The sequence below is a fragment of the Poecilia reticulata genome, chromosome 17 (assembly GCF_904066995.2).
Source record: "Poecilia reticulata chromosome 17, P_reticulata-male-v2, whole genome shotgun sequence".
Classification (NCBI taxonomy): domain Eukaryota; kingdom Metazoa; phylum Chordata; class Actinopteri; order Cyprinodontiformes; family Poeciliidae; genus Poecilia; species Poecilia reticulata.
In genome coordinates, this window is record NC_088846.1 from 18,557,601 (window position 1) to 18,581,342 (window position 23,742).

A 23,742-nucleotide genomic window follows, 5' to 3' on the forward strand; every position below is an offset into this window, starting at 1 on the left:
GAGATCAATACTCCAAAGAATGTTTATCTCTCTGTGCTGAACAATTTGCTGATGTTAATATTGTGACCTTTGGTAGTTGATAATCATTGCCTTTTTATTTGGCTACTGCTCCGTGTACACTGGATCATCATTTCTTTAAGTTAGTTCTACTACTTCTGCATCATTTGTTTATGTAACTTTTTGGCATATCAGTAGTGTCATGCTAATTATTTCTAAAGATAATAAGTTGTGTTTTTTTGTTTTTGTTTTACTCAAACAACAGTCATCCACAAACTCTGAGGAAAAAGCTTTATGAATGTGGAAGATTTTTGGTGTAAAAAAATAAAATACCAGCAGTGACTGTATTAAATATTAAGAGCTGCTGAACTATTCTGGCATTGCTTCGATCCTAGATAGAGGTTTCATCTGTGGTCGGATAGATTTTTCTGTCTGTGTTTCTAATTCAATGATGTTTAAACACTATATTTACAATAAATCACTCAGGGGACCACTTTTCTTTGGAGTGAAATTGGGTAAAAATAGATGGCTGTTGCTGCCACCGAGGTGCGTTAGTTAATTTCCTAAACCAGTGCCTATTCAAAGCCAATGCTTCTTTCTCTGGTAATCAGAAAACCTCTGCAATGATTACCTCCTCTGCACAATTACACACTGACATGTAATACATCTTGTACTGGTGCACAGCTTGCTGTGGTGCTGTGGGGAGGTTGTTACTCATACTCATTCTTTTTGGGGCTTTTTTTTTTGTTCTCTGTTTACAGATTTACACTCGCTACGGGAAATGCTACACTTTCAACTCGGGGTTAGATGGCAACCCTCTGCTGACCACATTGAAAGGAGGCACAGGGAATGGCCTGGAAATCATGCTGGATATCCAGCAGGATGAATACCTGCCTGTTTGGGGAGAGACAGGTCAGTGCAACTTTAAACACTATTCTTACTTATACTAACAGGTTAACAGATTTATGGAAACCTCTCCTTATAGAGGATCTACCGTTCCTTACAAAAATGTTCCCGCCCATTGATTTCTTTTTCACATATTATCATGTGACAATCACAACCTTCTGTGTATTTAATTGGGATCTTATGTAATTGAAGTGAAGGGAATTTGTATTTTTCGACATTTTTTTTTAACAAAGCAAAAACTGTGTGGCTTGCATTTATGATCACCTCCCTTTACTTAAATGCCACTAAACAAAACCTACAGAGAACAGACCCATAGAGAGCAATGCTTAAGAAAAAAAACAACCTGCAAGAAGCTGCTGAAGACATAAGCGGGACAGCAAACCTAAAAAGCTTCAATGGAATGGTTTAATTCAAGCATATTCATGTGTTAGAATGGCCCTGTCAATGCTCAGAATTAAATCCAATTAAAAATATGTGACAAGACTTCAAAAAAGCTGTTTGTAGACGCTCTTCATCTAATCTGACTGAGTTTACATAGTCAGATTTCCCGTTAGTTTACACAGGAATGGGCAAAAATCATCATCCATAGCTGAGAAACACCGATAGAAGCATAGCCTGAAAGAGTTCAGGAGGTCTAAATACAAACACACTGCCAAATATACTAGAACAACATTTTTTCAGTTGGTCTGTTGCAGTGATAATATTTTAGAAGCATAATTGAAAAGATAAAACAATTCCATCTGTAGTATTGTATTGTTTTCTTATGTTTTATTGTTTCCATTTTTTTCTCCAGGTGCACCACTGTGAGTAGATTCACAGTGCTCTAATAAATCTCTATTACAATATGCAGGGACATTACTGGTTGTAAATCTATTTAAAATTAACTAACACACCAATATTGGTATTGCTTCACCCAGAAGGTTTAAAACACTATTATTGCAAAAACTGTTAATCACTGAGTGCTGAAACCGGGAAAAAAAAAAAAACACCCAAAGAGCGGCTTCCCTTCGATGGCCGTAAATGTTATATTTTCTGCCGTGCTGTATCCACAGATGAGACATCGTATGAAGCAGGCATCAAGGTTCAGATCCACAGCCAGGACGAGCCACCCTTCATTGACCAGCTGGGATTCGGTGTAGCCCCTGGTTTTCAAACTTTTGTGTCATGTCAGCAGCAACTGGTACCTAACGATCAGCCTCCAACCTCTTTCTTTTATTCCCCCACCCCGCTCTGCCTCATTGAGTGTTTGTCCCCAAATTTTTGCCAACTAGTGTCCATTATCACTGTGTGACAGTGCATGGAGCAAAATCAGATCGTTGATCTACCCTCTCTGCGGAAAGTGGAGTTAGTGCGGTTTTCACAAAATGAAACTTGGGGAATTAAAGCAGCCAAGAATTATTGACAGAGCAGGGCCAAGTAATGATTAGATGGAAGCATATGAGTGTAATGTTCCTTACTGAGCCAAACCCACTTAGGACTGCAAAGCATGCAAAAATATATGGCTGCTCAGACTAAGTCCTCTATTTTTAGCCAAGGAGGAAAAATATGAATGTGTCTTTTTGATCACTACGAAACCTGTCAGAATTTACAAGGTGATGCGCAGCATGTTTTATTTCAACGTTCTTTTATTTGCAGGTTTCAAAAAGGAAAAAAAAAAGTCTTACATCATCTTACAGTATCTCCTGCTAAAAATAACAAAAATCTGAAAACACTTGGAGCCGGTGTAAAAAAAGAAACCTGGCAGACTTCTTGTTATGATGACTAGTTTTCCACTTCCACCGGCTCTTTTTTTTTTTTTTTTTTTTTTTACGAGAGCAATGACCTACAGCTATTTTGCACAGACTTTGATTTAAGGACACAATTTTATGACAAGAAGAAACGCCTGTGGCAGGGTTTGTTGACTGCGGAAAATTTGCACGACAGCCCCGGCCCCACCGCCGTCAGTGAAGGATGAAAAGTAATAACTATATTGGAGCCTGAATTGATCGAACGGGCCGTCATGGATAGTCATAACAGTGAGAACACATGGATTTCCAATCCAAATCTAATGAAACTCTACAGCATTTATATGATGTTGCCTGTAGTACAGATTCCCCATGTGTCTTTTTTTTCCTCTTTTCTAGGAAAACACACAAGACAAACAATGATCATCGCGTTTTCAGACAGACGTAGGGACAGAAAAGACAAAAAGCTTATGTTAAAATTGCAGTGGTGCTCCAAAGAGCTTTAAATTTTGCAATGATTATAATAATTATGCTTTATGACCAACTGTATTTTTGCATTGTGCTGCTGGCTCATTAAAATTTCTAGCGCATAATCAGTTTTAGTGAAGTAAAGGGATACTTGAGCTGTTAATCAAATTAATTTCCTTAGCAATTAATGAAGCCAGATTTGAATGATTTTGCTCCGAAAGTTAATCAGCTTGGCTGCTTCATCAGCATGGACCAAATGTTAATGTAAAATCTGTCTTGTTTGAGCAGAATAGCATGGGATGATTGAGGCATATTTTTGGCACTTGGACACCACAAAAAAAAATTATGCATTGAATTGTTTTGGAGAACTTGCTGTGAAAAACGGGACTCTCTTATTTTCTTCTTTTAAATGTCATCAGTGCTCAAAGTTTACCATCATTCAACTGTCACCAAGAAGCAAATCGGGTATATTAATCACCATCGCAGGGTTTCATCCTGAAAGCAAAAGAGCATAGATTAGTCATTAATGATCAGGACACAAGCAGCCATAGTAGTGATGCGTTTATGTGTTGAAAGATGGATGCGTTAATTAGGTTATCATTAAAGTCTGGCAAACATTTGTATCAGTAAGTGTCCTATGCTATGAGTACAGTATGCCAGTGTTATAGTCTTAAGATAAAAGAGACATGATTTCCATATTTTCATTTGTGACTCCTTTTTCAGAGGACTTGGATTTTAAAACCTGATCCTGAAACAGGACTGAGTTGAATTCAGTCGTTTGAATGCATCACACCAGTCAGAATTTTGGGCTAACCCTGCCAACGTGTTGCATGACATGTAGAAGTTGAAACTTTTAAAGAATATCATCAAACCACTTTCCTAGGATCTCAAAGATTTAGACAATAGCTCATCACATGTCTCTTCCTCCTTTGAACACCTCCACTGAAAATATTACTTTACAATGGATCTTTAAGTCAAACTGAATCCTACAGAGTTTTTGCTCGGGACGTTCACTTTTACAGGGTTTTTGCCTGATGCGACTGATCCCCTTCTGCCCTTTACCTCAGTGTTGCTTGCCTTTTGATTTCGATAATGATGTGGGCTGTGTTCCCTCACCCCTCACCCTAGATGAGACATCCTATGAGGCCGGCATAAAGGTGCAGCTTCATTCTCAGTCAGAGCCTCCCTTCCTCCATGAGCTGGGCTTTGGGGTCGCCCCTGGCTTCCAAACATTCGTTTCCACTCAAGAGCAGAGGGTAGTGTATGTGTGACTAGGCTTGCTGCATGCTGCAAAATACCATGTCGTTCGGTTCCTCCACACCTGTTAAGTTCCACTCTTTTATCCGCTGTTTTACCCTCCCTACAAGGAATGGATTCATGTGCCTCCTGTGCCGCCTGTTCACCCTTCTGTGTGGCTGAAGCAACTACGTGCAACAGTTTCTGCTGTGTATCCTCGTCATCTTTGTCTTCTCTGTTCAGAAGTTAATGTGTGTCATTCCTTTAAGTTACATATCAAAGTCTGTATCCTAATTAAAATTTTGTTTGTTGTTCGGTTGTACCCCTTCCTTTTTATGTACAGCTTTGTCAACATGAGGTCTTTATTTTTGCTCGCATATCTCAATAGAGCACATTATAGAAGCTCTGCCTTGTAGCATCTGAAAGGACCAGACAGTGTGATTCATTAGGTTTTACCCCCTGTGAGGATTCTGCCTTCTGGTCTAGACTAGTACATTGCTCACCGGGGGGTGGGGGGAGGGGGGGGGGGTTCTATCTGGTGCATGTCTACATCTGAAAGACTGTGGGTTTGAAAGGGAGTTCAATAAAAGCTTAATCATGTTTGTAGGTTTAGCTCCACACAATCAGTGAATTGCACTTCATCTCCGTCGCTCCCTATTGACTAAATGACCCTTTGATTGTTGGAGTTGGCCTGGTTAGAGCTGCTGGATACGATAGAGACTTTCACTTGACCCTAACGTGACAATAGCACACGATTCTTCTGAGACGTTTGCCAGGAAAAAAAAGCTTTTGGCACTGATTGCCGGTCAGTCCCATGTTGCAATTAAAAGCTACTGCAAATTCAAAGTCCTAAAGCAAACTGGATTATATATATGCATAAACTTTTGATTCTTTTTGCATTGCTTTGTCATGAAATTGGTATTGGCTCCAATGAAAAAAAAAAAAGATTGAAAGGGAACTGAAAATTTTGTTGGTAGTTAGATGTCAGTTTTTTTCAGTACAATAGAAGTAGAGGATCTGAATGGACTACAGACACACTGAGCCAAACATAAATGGAGCAAATCACTGCAATTTTAAGCCTGAATAATGAATATGAACAAAATTACTATCGTTTGGGGTGTTGTGGTGGCGCAGTGGCAAAGCACAAACCATGTATTTAGGCCTTGGTCCTCATGGCGGTGGTCGCAGGTTCGGTTCTCGGCCTGGTGACATTTGTTTTCCCCCTCTCTCATTACCCTCTTTCCTGTCAAACTACTTTCAAATAAATGCCACTAGAGCCAACAAAGCCTTTAAAAAAATTACTATTGTTATAGTTTTTTTTAGGTTCATATATGTACAGAGTCTAGCAGAAGTGCCCTTTTCAGATTTTGTCCCACTATAGCATGTGAATTTATAGTGCAACCAGAAAGTATTCCCAGCACTGCAATTTTCCCTGTTTTGTTATTATGCAGCCTTACTCCAAATTGTATTAAATTACTCTCTCTCCTCAAAAGATGCATATTGCTCCATTATGACTTTGGAAAGAAAATTTTTTTTAGTTTTTAGCAATAAAAAAACCCCAAAAAAACACTAAGTTACTGTCAGGGATACAAAATCTGTCCATAGTTTGTGGTGTCCTGTCAAAACTATCCAAGTTTCAACTTCTAAGACTGTCTCTAATCCCATGGTTCTCTGTTCCCTGCCAGAAACCAAACCTGCATCAGTAATGTTCTGCATGATGTCTGCCTGCTGCGACACATGAGCAATAATACAGTTCTGACTGCAAATCGTATACCTCCTGTGTCTCAGAGCACATTTTTATTTAAAGGCATCTGTTTTTTTTTTTTTTCTGTGTACGTATACGTGTTGGGTTTTGTGAGCTCGTCCTCTTTTTTTGTACTTATTCAGCTGTGCACTGGGCTTCTGTTTCTTTTTTGTTGTTTGGTGTAATCCTGTGAGCCGACGTACTGAGGGAAAACATGTGCCGTTTGCTCTTTTAGCTTCAGTACCTCCCACAACCTTGGGGAGACTGCAAGTCCACACCGATAGACTCAGAATTCTTCTCCACGTACAGCATCACCGCATGCCGCATTGACTGTGAAACCCGGTACCTGCTGGAGAACTGCAACTGCAGAATGGTTCACATGCCCGGTATGAATTGGGATTTAGCCTGGCTTGTGAAAATCACTTTTCCCCCTGTGGTGCTTAAATAAGTAATGAGCTTCATGTTTGCATTATTCCAAATAGGTACTTCAACAGTTTGCACACCTGAGCAATATAAAGACTGTGCTGACCCAGCTTTAGGTAAGCCCGCACATTTTATCGTGTTCAGCATGAGTATGTTTTTTTTTTTTTTTAGATTAATGTGTGAAACCCAAAGCTCAGGAGGTTTGCCATGAGCATATTCCAGGCTTAAGATAGCACTTATGTTGCTTCAGAAATTACTTTCCTCTCAGATAGTGCTGAAGCAAAATAATAAAATTATTGTTTAAAAATTCCATTATGAAGATTTGCGATGTGACTGTGCTTCGCTGAGCTCAAATAAATCGCACCAGTTTTATCCCCCCCACCCCTTGTTCTCTCCAGTAATATGGCTTCAGTCATTATTTGCTTTCATAGAAAGTGAACGATGGCAGCGAGTATATTTCTGTTACGTGCCGTGGTATTTTTAGCACAAACTGAGAGCTACTGTGTGCAGGTTTGTTTGATTTATTTTATTTATTTATTTATTTTGCTTTGTTTTCAAATAGATCGCAATATTTTTAAATGACTTTGATCATCCACAGACTTTTTGGTAGAGAAAGACAACGATTACTGTGTCTGTCAGACCCCCTGCAACATGACTCGCTATGGCAAGGAGCTGTCCATGGTAAAGATCCCCAGTAAGGCATCTGCTAAATATCTGGCTAAGAAATTCAACAAAACTGAGCAATATATTGGGTAAGTATTATGTAGTATCAGTGAAGTATTTAGTCAGCTACTTTTCTTTTCTGATGCATTTTGAGCCACGTCTCCATCGTTCACCTTCAATGTAACAATAATGAAAGAATCTTACTCAGGTAAATGTGAGATATAAACTGATGTAATGTTATATATCGCAGGATCTGATATGTGCTGGGTATGCTCTTATCTGTCCTCTCTACAGAGAAAATATATTGGTGTTGGACATCTTCTTTGAAGCTCTAAACTATGAGAAAATTGAGCAGAAGAAGGCCTATGAAATTGCAGGGCTTCTCGGTAAGACTCTCACAGTTGCCTATTCTCTCAGAGGAAAAAAAAAAACAGCATGACTTTGGTATCAGCACTCAGCGAATCCCTGGCACAAAGTTCACATTGTGCATCGGAGCCTGGTGCTTTGAGGGTTCCTCTTTGAACTCGCAGATAGGCTGAACACATTTTCATAATCTGATGCTCTTCCAAGGACAGCAGGGCTGGTTCTGATGAGAAACTGGGCCTGCGTGGACACTTTTGACAACTCTGTTCAGATTGCTCAGAGATACAGGGAATTAGATGTGACAGCAATGGGAATGGCTTCATGCACCATTGTTCAATTAGTGTACCTGCCTCTATCTGTTAATCTCTTCCTCTGTAGGTGACATTGGAGGTCAGATGGGGCTTTTCATTGGAGCCAGTGTTCTAACAATACTGGAAATATTCGACTACCTATACGAGGTAAAAACTTGGCCTTTTTACTTATTCACATGTATTTTGGAACTATTGTCATAACAAAGGTTCAGTGCGATACTATTTTTGTTTTATTTTATGTAGACATTGAAATGTACAATGTACAAGGTAGTCTCACAAAGGTTGGCTGCACTACAGAGTTTCACAAGGAAAAAATAAGCATTACAAGTTTTAGTATTTACATATCTATGACTCCTTAACAGTACATTAATCTGAAAAATACAACCAATTGGCTGTCCCTCAGAATCCTTACAGGACAGGAAAAAAAGAAGGGAGCCCACCAAAAAATTGCTTTGTGAAAGAAAATGCACCAGTAATTAAAAATTATCTCCTCATTTCTTATTACAACTAAAAGCTTCTATAGGTTTTATAGGATGTTATGTGACATATCGACACAAAGTTTCTATATCTGTATTCACTTTTCACATAGAAGCAGAAGCTTTTGGCCATTCTTCTTAATAAAAATACCTCAATATCAGTCACATTATATGGGGATAATCTGTTAACATGCAAGTTCTGAATTGACTGTATGTCTATACTTTGAATGGGTCAATCTAACACATGACTATCCTGTGTTCTAAACCATCCCATTTTATCTCTAGATGAAGCCAAAATGTCACTGTCCTGCTGGGAAGGAAACTTCTGCCCCATTGAAGTATTTTCTATTAAAGAGGTTCCCTGATTGTCCTGCATTTAGCTCTATACATCTACCCTTTAGATCTCAATAGAAACTCATCATCCTTGAATAATGCTGCCAACACCATCCTCTAGGATTATGTGTTCAGTGTGATGAGCGCTGCAGTTTTTCATCTCTTATAACGATCACCTGACCACATCATCATCTTCTGTATTTTTGATTCTCTGTAACAGAAGCTGTACATGCGACTTCTCACTACTTTCTAAAAAAGAATTTTCTTCTAACCACTCTTGCATTAAGGCCAAATCTGTTCAGAGCGTGACTTATAGTGGTCAACAGCACCGGAACTGTTGATGTATCCCTTCTGAGACCATTGAATTGTTCACTATGACATGTTCAAAGCTTAGGCTGATATGGAGGAATTCAAAGGTGCTAAACTCATGAATTAAGAGACGATACATATATACATAATTATATTCAACACTGATTTTTTTTTTTTTATAACCTAAATCTTCTTTTAGCTTCTCATACAGCTTCATTATTTTTCTTCAGACTTTTCATTGATGACTTCAAGCAAACCTCTGAAACCTTCACAGAACATCTGGATTGATACTGACAATACATTATGAAGTTTATTTATTAATAAGGGGACATTTGACTGGACTTCACTAGATTCTTTTTAGTGGTTTCAGGGAACATAAATGCATACTTTATACGTGATCAAATTTTGATTTGTTAAACATTTAAAGATTGGGAATACTCTTTTGACGCACTGAATGCTCTTTGTTCACTTCTGATGTTAAGTCATCTGTTGAATATGTTGCTCCTTTCTAGAACCATATTGTGAAACCTTCAGTTCTTCAGTTTATAGGCCTTGTAGTTGTTATCTAAAGCCCCCTTTATGCTTGAAAAAGTGGGACCTGAAGGAAAGTGCGCAACTGCTGTTTGCACATGTGATTGCACATGTGACAGCAGGAAATTGTCCTCATGAGAAGCGGAGAAGAGAGAAGAAATACAACAGCATGAAGAATAGGTTTTGTGTTAACAATTTAGAACATGATACACAAGAGCCACTGTGAAGTTTGGTGCTTATGGTTTGCAAAACTGTGAGATGGAGTATAAGACTATCAGCTTGATATACAGTAAAATATTGAATATTTCAAGGTGAAATAAAGCCAAAGCCATATCTCAAGTGATTGCTACATGTGAAAACAGACCAGGATCCTCATATCTTTCCCAAATTAATAAAACTTCAAAAGCGCATTTATGGAACTTATTTCGTAATGCATTATAAAGTTCATTCTAAAGCAAAATCCTAGATTTCAATCTACATTGCATAATTTTTTTTCTTTGACTTGAACTTTCACAAAGTTCATAAACTTTTTTTATAACCTAAAAATAAAATAAAATAAAATAAACTTTTTACCCCTAAGCTATATGAACAAAATGAATGAATGAATAAATAAAATGAGAATACTGTGGCAGCAAAAAGTTTTTTTTTTCTTTAGTGATTACAGTTGAGTTTTTTATATGCTGAGATTAAAATTGCAATGTCTTAATTGCTTCTTGCTCCTTATTGCCTCTTAAGGCTGTATCTCAAATGTCACAAATATGCTGAACTTTTAATGCAAATGTGGAAACTTCATGAGGCAGTCAAATGAAGAAATAACTAATGTAATAACTGATCTGACTGGCAAAAATGAGAAGGAAGAAGAGACGGATCCAATAACGGATGCAGCTAAAAACACAGACCGAAAAAAAAACTACAACCAAGGATTCTGTTATTATTTCAATAGAATACGAAATCTGAAAAATATCAACTGAACATAAGTCAGACGTTTTATTGGTAGACTTCAACGAACCTCATGGGTCACCTTCAAAACCTATATGGACAAAAATCAAAGCAGTTTTATTATATGAATTCATCTGACAAATTAATCACATTTGCACTCAATAAACACATGGTTTCTACAATATATTATTTTTTAGAATATAATGAGATCCAGTTGCTTTAAGCCTTGCTGCAAAAAAGCAACCTGAAATGTCAACACAACTTGCTAAATGTGACATTTCTTCAGCAGCAGCTGAGAACTGCAGTGTTCATCTTTTTTCAATCTTAGTGGGATTGCAGAAATAATCTTTTCACGGATATTGAATGTCATTAAGCCTTGTGAATCATGTTTTTTTTGTGCCTTCTTTTAGGTGTTTAAGGATAAGGTTCTGGGTTACTTTGTGCGCAAGAAACGGCCGCAGCGTTGTCAGAGCGACAATCTGGTAATTACTTTTTCTTGTTCTCTCTGAATGCAGGTGTCTGAATGAAATGACACCTGCATTCTGTGTCACAGAATGAGCTAAAGAACAACAAAATGTCTATTCACATTTTAAACACTAAATAGTGTCACATAGTCAGAAAAGACTAAACCTCATCAAATGACATCATGAACATCTGGGAGAAATAGTATGTTTTTCTACAAAACATACTAATCCACTCAAATTCACATACGTGTGCTCTATATACATATTAAAGACAGTTTTTTTTGTTTTTTTGTGGAAAGAAGCTAAAAAGTTTTGTTTCTCTTAGATATTTGAAAAAAGTATCTTTCTTGGCGAAAAGAAAAACAGTCAACTCTCCAAGACAACAAAAAATAAATCTAAATATTTTTCCACAAAAGACAATCATTTGAATTGTAAAAAGTGAAACTTTTGTCAAATGCAAGCTTTTTAATTTGCAAATAATCCTCCTCTCATATTTCAGTGACTTCTTAAATCAGTAACCCATAATGATAAAAGTAATAGTAATAATTCTGTAATAGAGACAGAACAAGCTAATCCCCTTCAGTCACACTCCTGTAAGACGTGCCAGCTCGATTTAAGCTTGCATTCCACTTTACCTTCTCTCCCCTACAGCAGTTCACAGAAAGTTTAAACTTATTCACTCAGTTAGTTCATGTTGCAGAGATGGTGTTTGTTTTATAATTTAATCATAATATTTCAGGTTTGTTTTTCAGCAACTGTGCATCTGAGAGTTACCTATGAAATATTTCTTCAGAGGTTAAAAAGCAATACGCATGCAAATATCTTACCAGCAGTGGACAACTCTCATAACTCACAAAGCATGCATGGCATTAGAAATTCTTTCTCACAAAAACCAGTTATTCTTGCATCGGTAATAGAGTTATGGAAGAGTACGCTACCAGTGACCGGTGTGAAGTAAAAGATGAGAACAGAACATGTAAAGCAAAACTTTCTGATGTGAAATAAGTGGTTTAAAATACACAAATTTTAAAGATGCTCAAGAGAAAGCTAATTTACTGATTGTAATTTTGACCAGAAATTAATTAGATGTTCTGTCTTAGCATGTGTTTTGTACAGACAGATAAATAGTGATCTACTACCTTAGTATTGGTATTGTTCCTGCTTGGATTTTAGCTTAACTAATCTGTACTAAATTAAGATGCCAAAAGAGGCATAAACTATAGTTAAGGTAGTTACTGCTTAAACCTCTCAGCATAACCTCACCTCAAAAGTCATGGACTATCTCTCTAATAATTTCTAAAAGTACAATTTAAAGGCTCTGTCAGCAATCACATGAGCAATTTTTATTCCATATGGCCTCTTATTATCACAGAGAGTTTATGATTCTTGTCACAATTAGTTTCATACCAGTTCTTTTTGCACTATTCTTTTTTTTAAAGTCCATATTCCTGGGTTGATATGTAATTTAAGTTTATTTAGAGGTGAAAAACATTCTTGCCTCCCTGTAATATGGCAAGAACAGTAGAATAGATTCACATCCCAGAAGGCAGAGAGGAAGCTATTAAAATAGATTTGAAGATTTTATTGGCCTTTTATGTTAGTGTTGTTTTCAGAGTTGAGCAATGAAGAAGATTTTCCTTAAATCACAGAATTTTGTGGAAGTCAAATCTACCATGCAGTATCCAGGGGAACCTCCACCCACCTCATGATTGATAGCAGAAAAACATAATCTAGATGTTACTAGCCATGTATCTATAATAATAATCATAATAATAATAATAATAATAATAATATATATACATATATTCAGCATGTCAGAAAAAGCCCAGCCTTACCAAAGCTAAAACTGTTCTTGTATTTCAGCGTCATTGTAATTAAGGTTAAATTCTATTTAAATTTTTTGACCTTGAGTTTATTCCGCTGCCCATTAGGCAAACAGTTTTCAGAATACATGAAAACGCAATGCGTGTCACATTTGGGAACCAAGAAATATGGCACAGAAAATAAGTTGTGTCCAACCTTTTTTTCATTTTCTGCATGAGGAATTTTAGCTTGTGCATGCTTGGTTGGCTAGGGTTCAGAACTGATTTATTATAGAGTGAGAAGTGTGTATAAAAAAATGTTTATTGTGTTTCGGCAGAGTGAAAATGCTGTTTATATAATGGGCATGAGCCAGTACACTAAAGAAGAAATTTGTTTAAGTTTGAATTTAATGTATTTTTTCCTGTGGGGGAGGGAGCATTTGCTTAGTGCCCTCTAATTGCTTTTTAAACTATTTATTTTTTGTGTTTAGCTCCATATAGACTCCTTTGAAAAAGTATTCAGACTCCTTATACTTTGCACATTTTGTCATGTTACAGCCACACATTGCAATGCATTTTATGAGAAGTACATGTGACAGATTAACACATAGTAGTAAATAACTGATTAACAGAAGGAAATGATAAGGATGTTTTCATTTGTTTTATAAATAAAAAAACGGAAAAAGGGTGGCATGCATTTTGTGTTTAGCCCCCTGAGTTAATAATTTGCACAACCACCACTCCCTGTAGGTACCACTTTCAGACTTTGGGGGTTTCTCTCTAACAGCTTTACACATATAGAGACTGAATTTCCCCATCCCAATCGTGTATGCTGAAATTTGTGGTTGTGACATGAGAAATTTTGAGAAAGGCCAAAGGTGTTTAATATTTTGCAAGGCATGTATGTCATGTGGTCACCTTGCAAGAAACCATCGCTGTCATATTTTTTTCTCTCCAACACTGTGGCATGCAAAAGTTGGGCCAAGGAGTGTCCAAACATTTGCACTGTGTCTGTTTTTACAATTACATTGTCATATCACCATTTACACTACCTGAGCAGAAAGTATTTAATCTCCAATTGAATTTTATTTTGTCAACTCATGAATGAATGAGGGAAAATGTTGCAGGAGATTGATAAGCGGATTGTTACAGCGTCTGCAACAAAACAAGTGCTCTACTAGTCTGTCATGGTTAAGATATATGGTAACGCTCTTGTTTTACTGACCTATCTATGTTCCTATCTTCATCTACGGTCACAAGCTTAGGTAGTGATCAAAAGAATGAAATTGAGGATACAAGCAGCCAAAATTAGTTTCAATTTCAGGGTGTCTGGGTTCTCCCTGAGAGATAGGGTGAGAAGCTCAGTCATCCGTGAGGGAATCAAAGTAGAGCTGCTGCTTCTTCACCCTTAGAGGAGCCAGTTGAGGTGGCTCGGGCATTTGGTTAGGATGCCTCGTTGATGCTCCCCTGGTGAGGTGCTGCGGGGGCGTCCCACCAATAGGAGACCCAGAGGAATACCCAGGACATGCTGGAGAGTCTGTTTTCCAGCTGGCCTGGGAACACCTTGGGATTCCCCTGGAGCAGTTGACCCAGGTGGCTGGGCTTCCCTGCTTAGTCTGTGACCCTTCCCCGGATGTGTGGGTGGGTGGATGGATGGATGGATGGATGGATGGATGGATGGATGGATGGATGGATGGATGGATGGATGGATGGATGGATGGATGGATGGATGGATGTTTTATTCTGAACTCTCATTACCCCCATTGATCATCAGCACATCCAGATGTTAGTAGTCAGTCTTTCATTAAAAAAAAAGCTTTAAATTTAGTTTGTGGAGACCCCTGTAATGCAGTTTCTCCTCAAAAGTTTACCTTATAACATTTACATTGTTTTTTTTTTTATTATTTTCATTTAAATCACCCTCACCCATCTTTCTTTTCATCATGTCTATTCCAGGAGTTTCCAGAGAACCCAACCAGCCCTGGTGTCACGCCTAATCATGCCCCCAGGTAGCACACCCCATTAATAACAGATGCTCCCTCCCATGCTGTCCCTCTCTTTCATTCATACCTAAGATTCATGCCATGCATCAGTGGGTGTAAAATAATTATTTGGCAGTCACAAAGAGAGGGGTGATTAACTGGCTCCGGTGAGCTTTTTGATATCTTTTCCTAAGCCAGGACAAGTCGGTCATGAAGAGTGTCTGTGTTTTTAGGCTCAAAAGGAGAGACAGAGTTGGTTGGATTCTCCAAGTGCCTCTAAAATTTACTCTCTGCACAGTACAAAACCTGCTCCCTGAATAATGATGCTTTCCCCACATAAGTTAAAGTACAGCACTCGCGTGAAAATAAAACACATATTTACTCGGTTGTGCAAAACATCGGGCCACTTGAGACCCATTTGTCTCCCTGCAGTGCAGAGGTCCATTCAGCTGCAATGCATTTCCGGCTTGTGCCAGATAACATCACTAGATCATCACATTGTGACGTTATCACAGGCCTGCATGCAATGAGTTTGCCTGATTTACACATGGGTGGTTGCTGGAATAATATTTTTCAGAGTAATATACTATCGACAATGTAAAGCCTTTGAGTCATTCAAAAAGGGATGTATTATACAGATTAACTGGACACAAAGTGATATATTTCAAGTGCGTGTTTCTCTTAATTGTGATGATTATGGTTCGCAGCTAATAAAAACCCCAAATCCTGTATTTTCTTTATAGAGTATTAGAATTTTAAATTCAACCAATAAAAAGGACATTTAATCCTGAAATGCTATGACATAGTTATGACATGTTATATCTTTCAGAATTACAGTTGTCTCCTGACAAATGTCCAGATGGTCATTGACACACCACTCTAAGAGGATGAACTACAAATTTCATATTGTGAAGCAATAATTTGGAAGAGCTCCACAAGGCATGAGCTGCAACTTTAGTTGGTGTAGTCATAGCAACCACATGTAAACGCATCCAGAACATGCCCTACCGCTGTGTTTTGCTATTCCTGAACTAGAGAACATCAGAAGTGTCTTGTTTGGGCTCAGGGTGTGAAAAAGTGGACTCTGGATCAGTGGTCCAGACAACATTTCAGTTAAAAGTCAATTTTGCATTTAATTTAGAAAAAAAATGCAAATCTGCAAACTCACCTGATCTAAGCCCCATAAAACATTTATGGATTACTATCAAGATGAAGATTAGAGACAACCAGAGCCAAGGCTGAATGTGCAGCTAAAGGCCGTTATCAAAGCAATATGGACTTCCTTAACATGTCAGCAGAGCCGCATGCTGATCACATTCAACACCGATGTGGTAATTAACGAAAATAGAGCCATGGATAAGTCTTAAGCACTTTTACTGTACAAGTACATGGACATGTAGATGTTTAAGAATTTAATATTTTTTTCTTTAATTTGGTCTTATGAAATATTGAAATAAAAAAATGAAATTAAGGTTTCCATTAGCTATAAATCATAATCATCTAAATTATTAGAATTAAGTGCTAAAATATATTACTATGTGTGATGAATATGTATAATAGATGAGTTTGACTTTTTGAATTATTGAAATAAATCTTTTTAAAGATATTCTGATTTATTGAGAGGACTTGTATCTGCATTTACTTAAAGGATTTGTTCTTCTGTACTCATAGGGAAATGCAGACATCCAGTATGTTGTTGTGTCAAATTCCTAGAGCTTTAGAGTTGTACTTGTTAGTGCAAAAACACGACTAAAAATATGTTTTCTTTCTCCTCTCCCTGCTTTTGTTCGTTTCACCCCACCACCACCACCACCCCTTTACATATGTAACATCTCCAAACTTGTTACTTTCCATTTCCCTGTTTATGTCATTTATCATCTTCAATGAAATATCCTGCCCTTGTGTCTGTCTCAATGATAATCATCTGATCTATTTTTTTTTCTGGTTTTGATTAATTTCCCCTTACCACATTTGATTTTTTTTTTTTGTTCTCTTTGTTTCTTATGTCCAACTTTCACTTTGATTTTATCTGTTTATCAACTTACTGGTTTCCTCCTTCTTCGCCATCTCTTCCTCCCTTAACCCGGTTGAACTCATTTTCCCTGCTTCCTCCTCCCCATTCTGTTTTTTTTTTCCTGCAGAGCACATGTGACACCCTCCGGAGTCACTCGGACAGTCTCGGATTCACGCCGAACATGTTACCTCGTCACCCGACTTTAGGCAACTTTGAGGAATTTGCTTGTTGATGACGCAACGCAGGGGCTGGGGGCACATTTCGAGACTTGACGGCAAACTGTGAAATAATTTGTGCATTCAACAGACAAGCATTAAGTGTATGCTCAAAAGCAGTATGATAGAAATACAATATCATCATCAACACACACAAAAAGAGACCACTTCCGAAACAGAGCTCAGGTTTAACACCCATGTGAAGGGCATCAATGTTCATTTTATCCACATTTCATTTTGTACCTTTGGTTTTGTTGAACTGTCACTTTAAATCAAACAATCCGCACAGACAAATCTGTCTAAAACTGGGTCTACAATCTATGTTGAGTTTTGTAACAGCATTATGTCAGTTTTGCTGTGTATTAATCAATCAAGAAAACAACAAATATAGGGACTGGTATGTGCAAAAGTGTTGATTGTTTTCAGTACTATATCTCCCACCACTTAAACCAGTGCTGTATTGAATAACCATTTACTTTTAAGAGGTAACTGTTGGTTGAAAGAGCTTCTCAGACCTGAGAATACATGACTAATGTTGCCTTTCGCTACATTGAGACTATGAAATGTCTCTAGAAAACTGTGCTTACTTGACTTTGCAAAAGAGCAGGAACTTCAATATTTGTATATTTGCTAAAGCATTATGTATTATTTTACAATTGCTATGACATATTGAACCGAAAATTTGATTTAGTCATTTTGTTATTTTTGGTGATGAAAAAGGCATTTGATTGTAACTTTAGCTTATATTAAATTTATTTTGGACTTGTTTTTGGGGTTTTTTATTGCTTTTTTTCCCATTTTGTTTTTTATTTAATTCTCCTTCCCATTTAAATGGATGCTTGCCACTTATCAGTTCAAATAACATTTATATGACAATATGTTTGGTCACAGAATCTTAAAAGCACATATCTGTAAGTTAATTCATCATAGTCAACAAGGACATTTCAGCAATGCAAAATGCCATTTCTTTCAGTCATCATGTTCAATACATAAAATATCATTCTTTGTCTGACTCACGCACCAGATTTTTCATTTGCCAAACTTATTTACTACTTTTCAGAACTTTCCTCTGAAACAGAAGTCCTACCAGAACACATGATCTAATAAGTTATGTTTCAGTTTTTAATTGTGAATTACAAAATTGTTCTGACACTAAGTAACATGTGGTTCTTGTATATTGCATTGGTATTTGGATCAAATGATTTTTGTTTTCCTTTTCCATATGAACATCTTGGACTGAAATTTCTATGTCTTACACACAGTCTTTGAGTGTCCTCAAATGTTCAAATAATATTTTGCTGGACTGATTTGAAAATTAGGTTGGGCTAACCTGCTGTAGCAGCCTTTCAAAGCTTTCGGCATGCAGATGTGAGTGAATCTTCATCAGTACAAGGCAAATTGGAAAACATAGCACTAGAAAAAATGTGCTACTATTAAATAATCGCAATGACATTTGTGTAGCATTTACTTACGTTTTGTAGCAGTACAGAGTATGTGCCAAATATATTCTTTGATTGTGACTGTCATGCAAAAAAAAAAATGACATCACTAAAAATGGCTGTGGCTGCCTGGCTTGGCTAGAGATCAAGTTACTATTGCTGCAGTGCCAGACAGGTAAAAAGTTGATTCTGCAACTTCTGTTTTCTCAAAGTCACATATTGTCATGCACCAGTGAAACACAATGCTGATATGCAATATTGTGATGGAGGGTTTTAAATAGCCCTGTACATTTGAAATGTTCTTCTTGACTTGAAAGAATTGGACAATGGATATTTGCGATAGGTGTCCAGTTTAGCTACTTAATGTGAAATTTGACTAAAATATTAAAATATATAAAATTATTTTAAAACATTTTTTTCATATAAATTCATTTCTGAGGACCTAGATGTAAGAAAAACAATCCAGATTGGTTATTGTAAGACATTTTGTACAAACAACTTTAAAAAGGACTCTTTCAAATTCCATGTTTGAAAGTTTAAAAACTATTTGGAGCATAGAAGAGGTTTGATTATATGCTACAGTGGCTTGCCATAATTTCTAGGGTGGGTTTCCTTTCTTCACTATAAACAAGATGTTCTGATCACAGATAAATGTAAATCAATCCAACAAATACAAAGTTAAATACTGACACTGAAATTCAGAACAAGAGTAAGATAGGATTTGAAGTTGAATGAAAATACTTTATTTACCAAATCACATAGGAAGTTGTTGAACACATTATGAATTTCTACTGTCAAGTTTTATCACTAATTTGTAATGCCTTGCACAATTTATTAATCTTTACATTTGATAGCTTTAAAACTTAATTGTATTTTATTGGGATTATATGTGATAGACCAGCACAAAGCTCATCTTGAGGTGAAAAGGCTAAATATTTTTTGACATTTGGGTGCTGTAACATCATAGACACAATATCAGATGAAGAATAATGTGTAAAGAATATCAGATGAAGAAATTGAAAGAGTTTAACCCTCCTGCTGTCCTTGGGTCAAAATGACTGAGATTTGTATGTGTTTTCCCTAAACACAGAAAATGAGGACAACAGGAGGGTAAAAACAGGATAATCGTAAAGAAAACGTAAAGATGCATATTTACCCAAACACCCTTTTAAGTCTGAGTTTCAGTTGTTCTACAAAGAAGAATAGGAAGACATTTTTAATGTCAAGATGGACATAGTTGGTAGTGAGACAAACCCTTAATGACCTGCAGCTGCAGTTGCAGTATTGACTCAGGGTGGCTAAATACAAAAGCAAGTCCCATTCTTCAGATTAAATAAGTTTTGAATGTGGAAACATTTAAAAACAATGCATCTTTTACTTTCACCTAAAACTTATGGACTCATTTTGTCTATTATTTAAAATCACAATGAAGTAACCCTGAAGTGTAAGACTCTAGTGTAAAAATATGTGGAAATAGTGGGATGAAGCACTGTAATATTTTGCCTGCTGCCATATTTGTCTGAAAACCTACCAAAACTAGCACTGTAATGGGGAAAAAAAATAAACTTTCACTGTGAATGAGCAAGAATGATGCCAGATGATGCCGCAACTGAATGCAAAAATAATGAAAGGGAAATGTATTCCAATGTATTAACTGAAATTTGAAAACAAAGGCTTTACATATATTTACCAAAGTGAAGTTTCAATAGGTGATAAAGAAACACTTAATTCTGGGAGCTAGAGCTACGTCTCTCCTAGCCGTATCAGCTGACATGAAAATATTACTTTGGTGAGGTGGTGAAATTTACATAGACCACTTTCATCTCTGGGGGGATATGGGTAGTTTTCACAAATGCAACATTGATTTGACTTGAACAGAAACCGTTTGGCTCGCTGCTGCCCTTATTCAACCTGTTCTTCCATCATAGTGTCTTAAAGGTACTGAGCAGCACAATCCCATGTGACAGTAATGTATACACTAAGAAGAGTTTAAAAAGACTGGTGACATTCCTAAACTTGATAGAAACTTGTAAATACCTGCAGTCAAATACTACAAAAAAAAAAGTCAGATACTTATATAAAGCATTGCATATGAATATTTATAAACTGATAAACACACATAGATCTTATTCTTTCTTTATCCATTAATAAGATTTGAATTTCTACGTCTCTTTTTGGGGATTACACGCCGACTAATTAAAGAATTCGCCTCAAAGCATCATAACCATGCTTCGCAGCACTACTCAGTTTGGTTGATTTATAATACAGAGCTACATTGTACAAATTGACCACTGTATACAAACATTATCCCAGAAAATGTAATAAGTCACAAATAACAGTTTGTGATGTACAAATGATCTAGTATAATAAACTATATTTACCCATCCATGCTTAAGTACATAACTTTTCTCATCTTGGCGTCATGCTTCTTCCTCTGCTTCACTGTTATTTAAGTCCTCGTCTCTCACATATCGGACCTGTAGGTACTGAACAAAACGTCTCAAACCCACCATTCTCTTTCTTTCACGTGAAAGGATTTAGATGCAACAGTTTCATTTTATGGTGTTCAAACAGCTGTAGCTTTATTACTTTGTAGTTTGTGTATTAGATGACTGTTGATGTGAAGCACAAACCCTTGGAAATTAGCCATCGCTTGAAAGCCAACGATGGGATGTCTGTGATCCTGACAGCCTTGTGTGGCTCTAATTTAAAATGACACACACTGTTAAATATGATGTGCCCTTGGCTCTGACAACAGGAACGGGAACGGAGCTACCTGTAAGGCAGACTTTTTAAGAGATTTTACATTTTCAGGACAAAAAAAAAAAAAAAGATAAATGGAGTTGCAGTAAAAGCAATAAAGGGGGAGATGTGGTTGTTATGAGAATGGTGTAAAAAAAAAAAAGAGAGGGAATTGAGCTACATGAATATAGGTAAATGTCATTAAATTAGAATATTGTTGGTGAATTTATTTCAGTAATTCCATCCAGAAAGGAAACATATTTCTAGCAGTCAGTGATGATAATGACATTTCTTTGTATAATTCTGGTCTACAGTCACTAAAATTTCAGTATTGGCTACATAAGTCCAATAAAAAAATGTTTATTATGAAAATGCCATATCATTATCTACGCAATCGAAAAATACAATTGCTGAAAAAGCTAGTTATTCACATAGTCTTGTACCTGAGAATTATATTGGAAAGTTCAATGAAAGGAAAACCCTTGTGAGAAATAGGTGCACTAACAACAGGGTTAATAGGCTTGAGATTATGAAACAAATTGTTCGGACATTGCCGAACCAGAGGCAATGTCTAAAGCATCGTACTCGAGCTTAAAAAAAGGACCTGAATGTTGCTCAATAGTCCAAAGTCCTCTTTTTAGTTGGAAGTATATTTTGCATTAAGCAATCAAGGTCCCAGAGTCTGGAGGATAAAGCACAGAATCCAAGTTGCCTGACATTTAATTTGAAGTTTTGATAGTCAGCGATAATTTGGGAGTCATGTCACGTACTAGTGTTGGTTCACTGCCTGTTTCATAAGTTCAAAATCAGCACAGCCAGCTATCAAGACATTTTATAGCACTTTATGGCTCCCTGTGCTTAATAACTCTACCCTCTAGACGTGGCTCCATCCCACACTACTTTAATTACCAATACCTGTTTGGTGATCAGGTTATCACGATACTCGATTCACCATCAATCTGGATTGCCCTAAGCCCCACAGAGAATAAAGATTACAGGAAAGAAGAGAAATAATCACCAAACTTAACCCAGCAGACAATTTGAAGGTCAATATGAAAACAGTCTGCATTCCTCAACACGTCAGCAGAGCAACGGCGCCTCAATGCCACGATGCATTGAATGCATGCAGCAGAAGACCTGACCGAGTATAAAGTACAGCACATGGACATGCGTTTCAGTGGGCTAACATTTATGTATTAAACATTTTTTATTGGTCTTATGTCCTAATTTTACAACAAAAAAAAAATCGTTTTGTATTTTTATTAGCTGAAAGTCAATCTTTAAAGTCAAAGGTAAATGTTTAAATATATTACAGTGGTTATTAACTTTATATGTGATATAGAATTACTGTAATTAATACATCAATTACATTCTGAATTAATGACATTAATCTGCATTAAGCAGCAGGAGTGGATGTAAAATAGAAATCTTCCAATTGTAACACAAAGGAATGAAGGTGGCCATTGTATAAAAACCATCACCATCCAAACATTTAACACTGAGGTGCCAATTCTTGTTACACTATGATGCTGCTCTAATGATGCTGCATTGCTCTGATGGATTTGGGTGGGAGTCGAGTTACTGGGAAAAACAAAAAAATGAAGAAAAAAAAAAAACTGACTCAACTTTTCTGCATACTCTGGAGATCCTAGATGAGGGTTTTGGTGGAATGTCCCAGGTCTTTACCTCTAACCCCAACCCCTGCCTTATTACATGTAAAAGAACAGCAGAGTGTACCTGAGCTGGCAGAAATCATCAATGAACTTCATGAAGTTGATATTTACTGCATAGCTATAGTCAAAATACAAGTATTCTACACAAACAACTATTTTATGCTAATATTTTACAGCGAATCACATTTTCTCCTTGCATGATCATTATGTATTCCCAATATATCAGATCTATCAATGTAATGATAGCTATGCTGTTCACTTTGTATTGTCCAAGGTGTATTTCTGGAGTCAGATGAATCAAAAAGGGTTTTCTCCACATCTTTATGAAATGTATTTGATAACACACACAAACCTCTTAGCTATTTTAGCAAAGGTTGTTTAAATATATTGCAGCTTAAACTGAAGCTGAGGTGTGCCTTTAAGACAGATTCTTACAGGTAATATTTTACCCTTCCCGACACACACATCCACAAATATCTGGAGACCCGGAGTCGCTTCATCTGGCTCTACATGCGCTATGTGTATTTTACTGTAGATATGTGATTTTAACTCTGTACATTAAATAGTTACTACACACTTGACTGTTTTTGCCCATAAATTAAACGTTTATCCTTTTTAAAAGATGTTGATTGACAGATGACATTTTATATCCGTTTTGACACATCGGGTATTCGACATGGAGAAGGAAAACAAATGTGGAAACACTTTGTTGGGGAGGGAACAAGAAATGTCTAAATTTGTATATTTAAAATAAATTCCTGCACAAGTCTAGTGAAAATGAGTTTGCAATTAACAGTCAAAGTTACTCCACATTAGCAAAACTGGACCACACAAGAGAGCCGTTAGCAGACCTTCAAGTTGTTAAGATATAGGTTAATCCCATGTGAAAATGATAAATAATTTAAAAACATTTAGATTTTTATGGTATACTTTACAAAGACGGAATATTCAGCCGTCATCTCTCATATCTGAATCAGATATAGATTCA

General features: G+C 36.7%; 1 protein-coding gene across 8 annotated transcripts in view; it reads left to right on the top strand.

Moving 5' to 3' along the window:
- The window catches only part of asic1c (acid-sensing (proton-gated) ion channel 1c), a 106,436-nt gene extending 83,106 nt beyond the window's left edge, over positions 1 to 23,330 (top strand). For 5 of the 8 annotated variants that reach the window (XM_008434281.3, XM_008434284.3, XM_081598644.1 and 2 more), the window contains exons 2-11: positions 759 to 909; positions 1,956 to 2,083; positions 6,311 to 6,461; positions 6,558 to 6,614; positions 7,097 to 7,250; positions 7,456 to 7,547; positions 7,903 to 7,982; positions 10,834 to 10,905; positions 14,646 to 14,698; positions 16,813 to 23,330. In XM_008434281.3, the coding sequence (XP_008432503.1) occupies positions 759 to 909; positions 1,956 to 2,083; positions 6,311 to 6,461; positions 6,558 to 6,614; positions 7,097 to 7,250; positions 7,456 to 7,547; positions 7,903 to 7,982; positions 10,834 to 10,905; positions 14,646 to 14,698; positions 16,813 to 16,891 (1,017 nt within the window). In that variant the 3' untranslated portion in view covers positions 16,892 to 23,330. Of the gene's footprint in view, positions 1 to 758; positions 910 to 1,955; positions 2,084 to 4,223; positions 4,352 to 6,310; positions 6,462 to 6,557; positions 6,615 to 7,096; positions 7,251 to 7,455; positions 7,548 to 7,902; positions 7,983 to 10,833; positions 10,906 to 14,645; positions 14,699 to 16,812 lie in introns of all 8 variants that reach the window. The other 3 variants (XM_008434282.3, XM_008434277.3, XM_008434278.3) reach the window with 2 other exon arrangements.
- Positions 23,331 to 23,742: the final 412 nt, after the last annotated feature.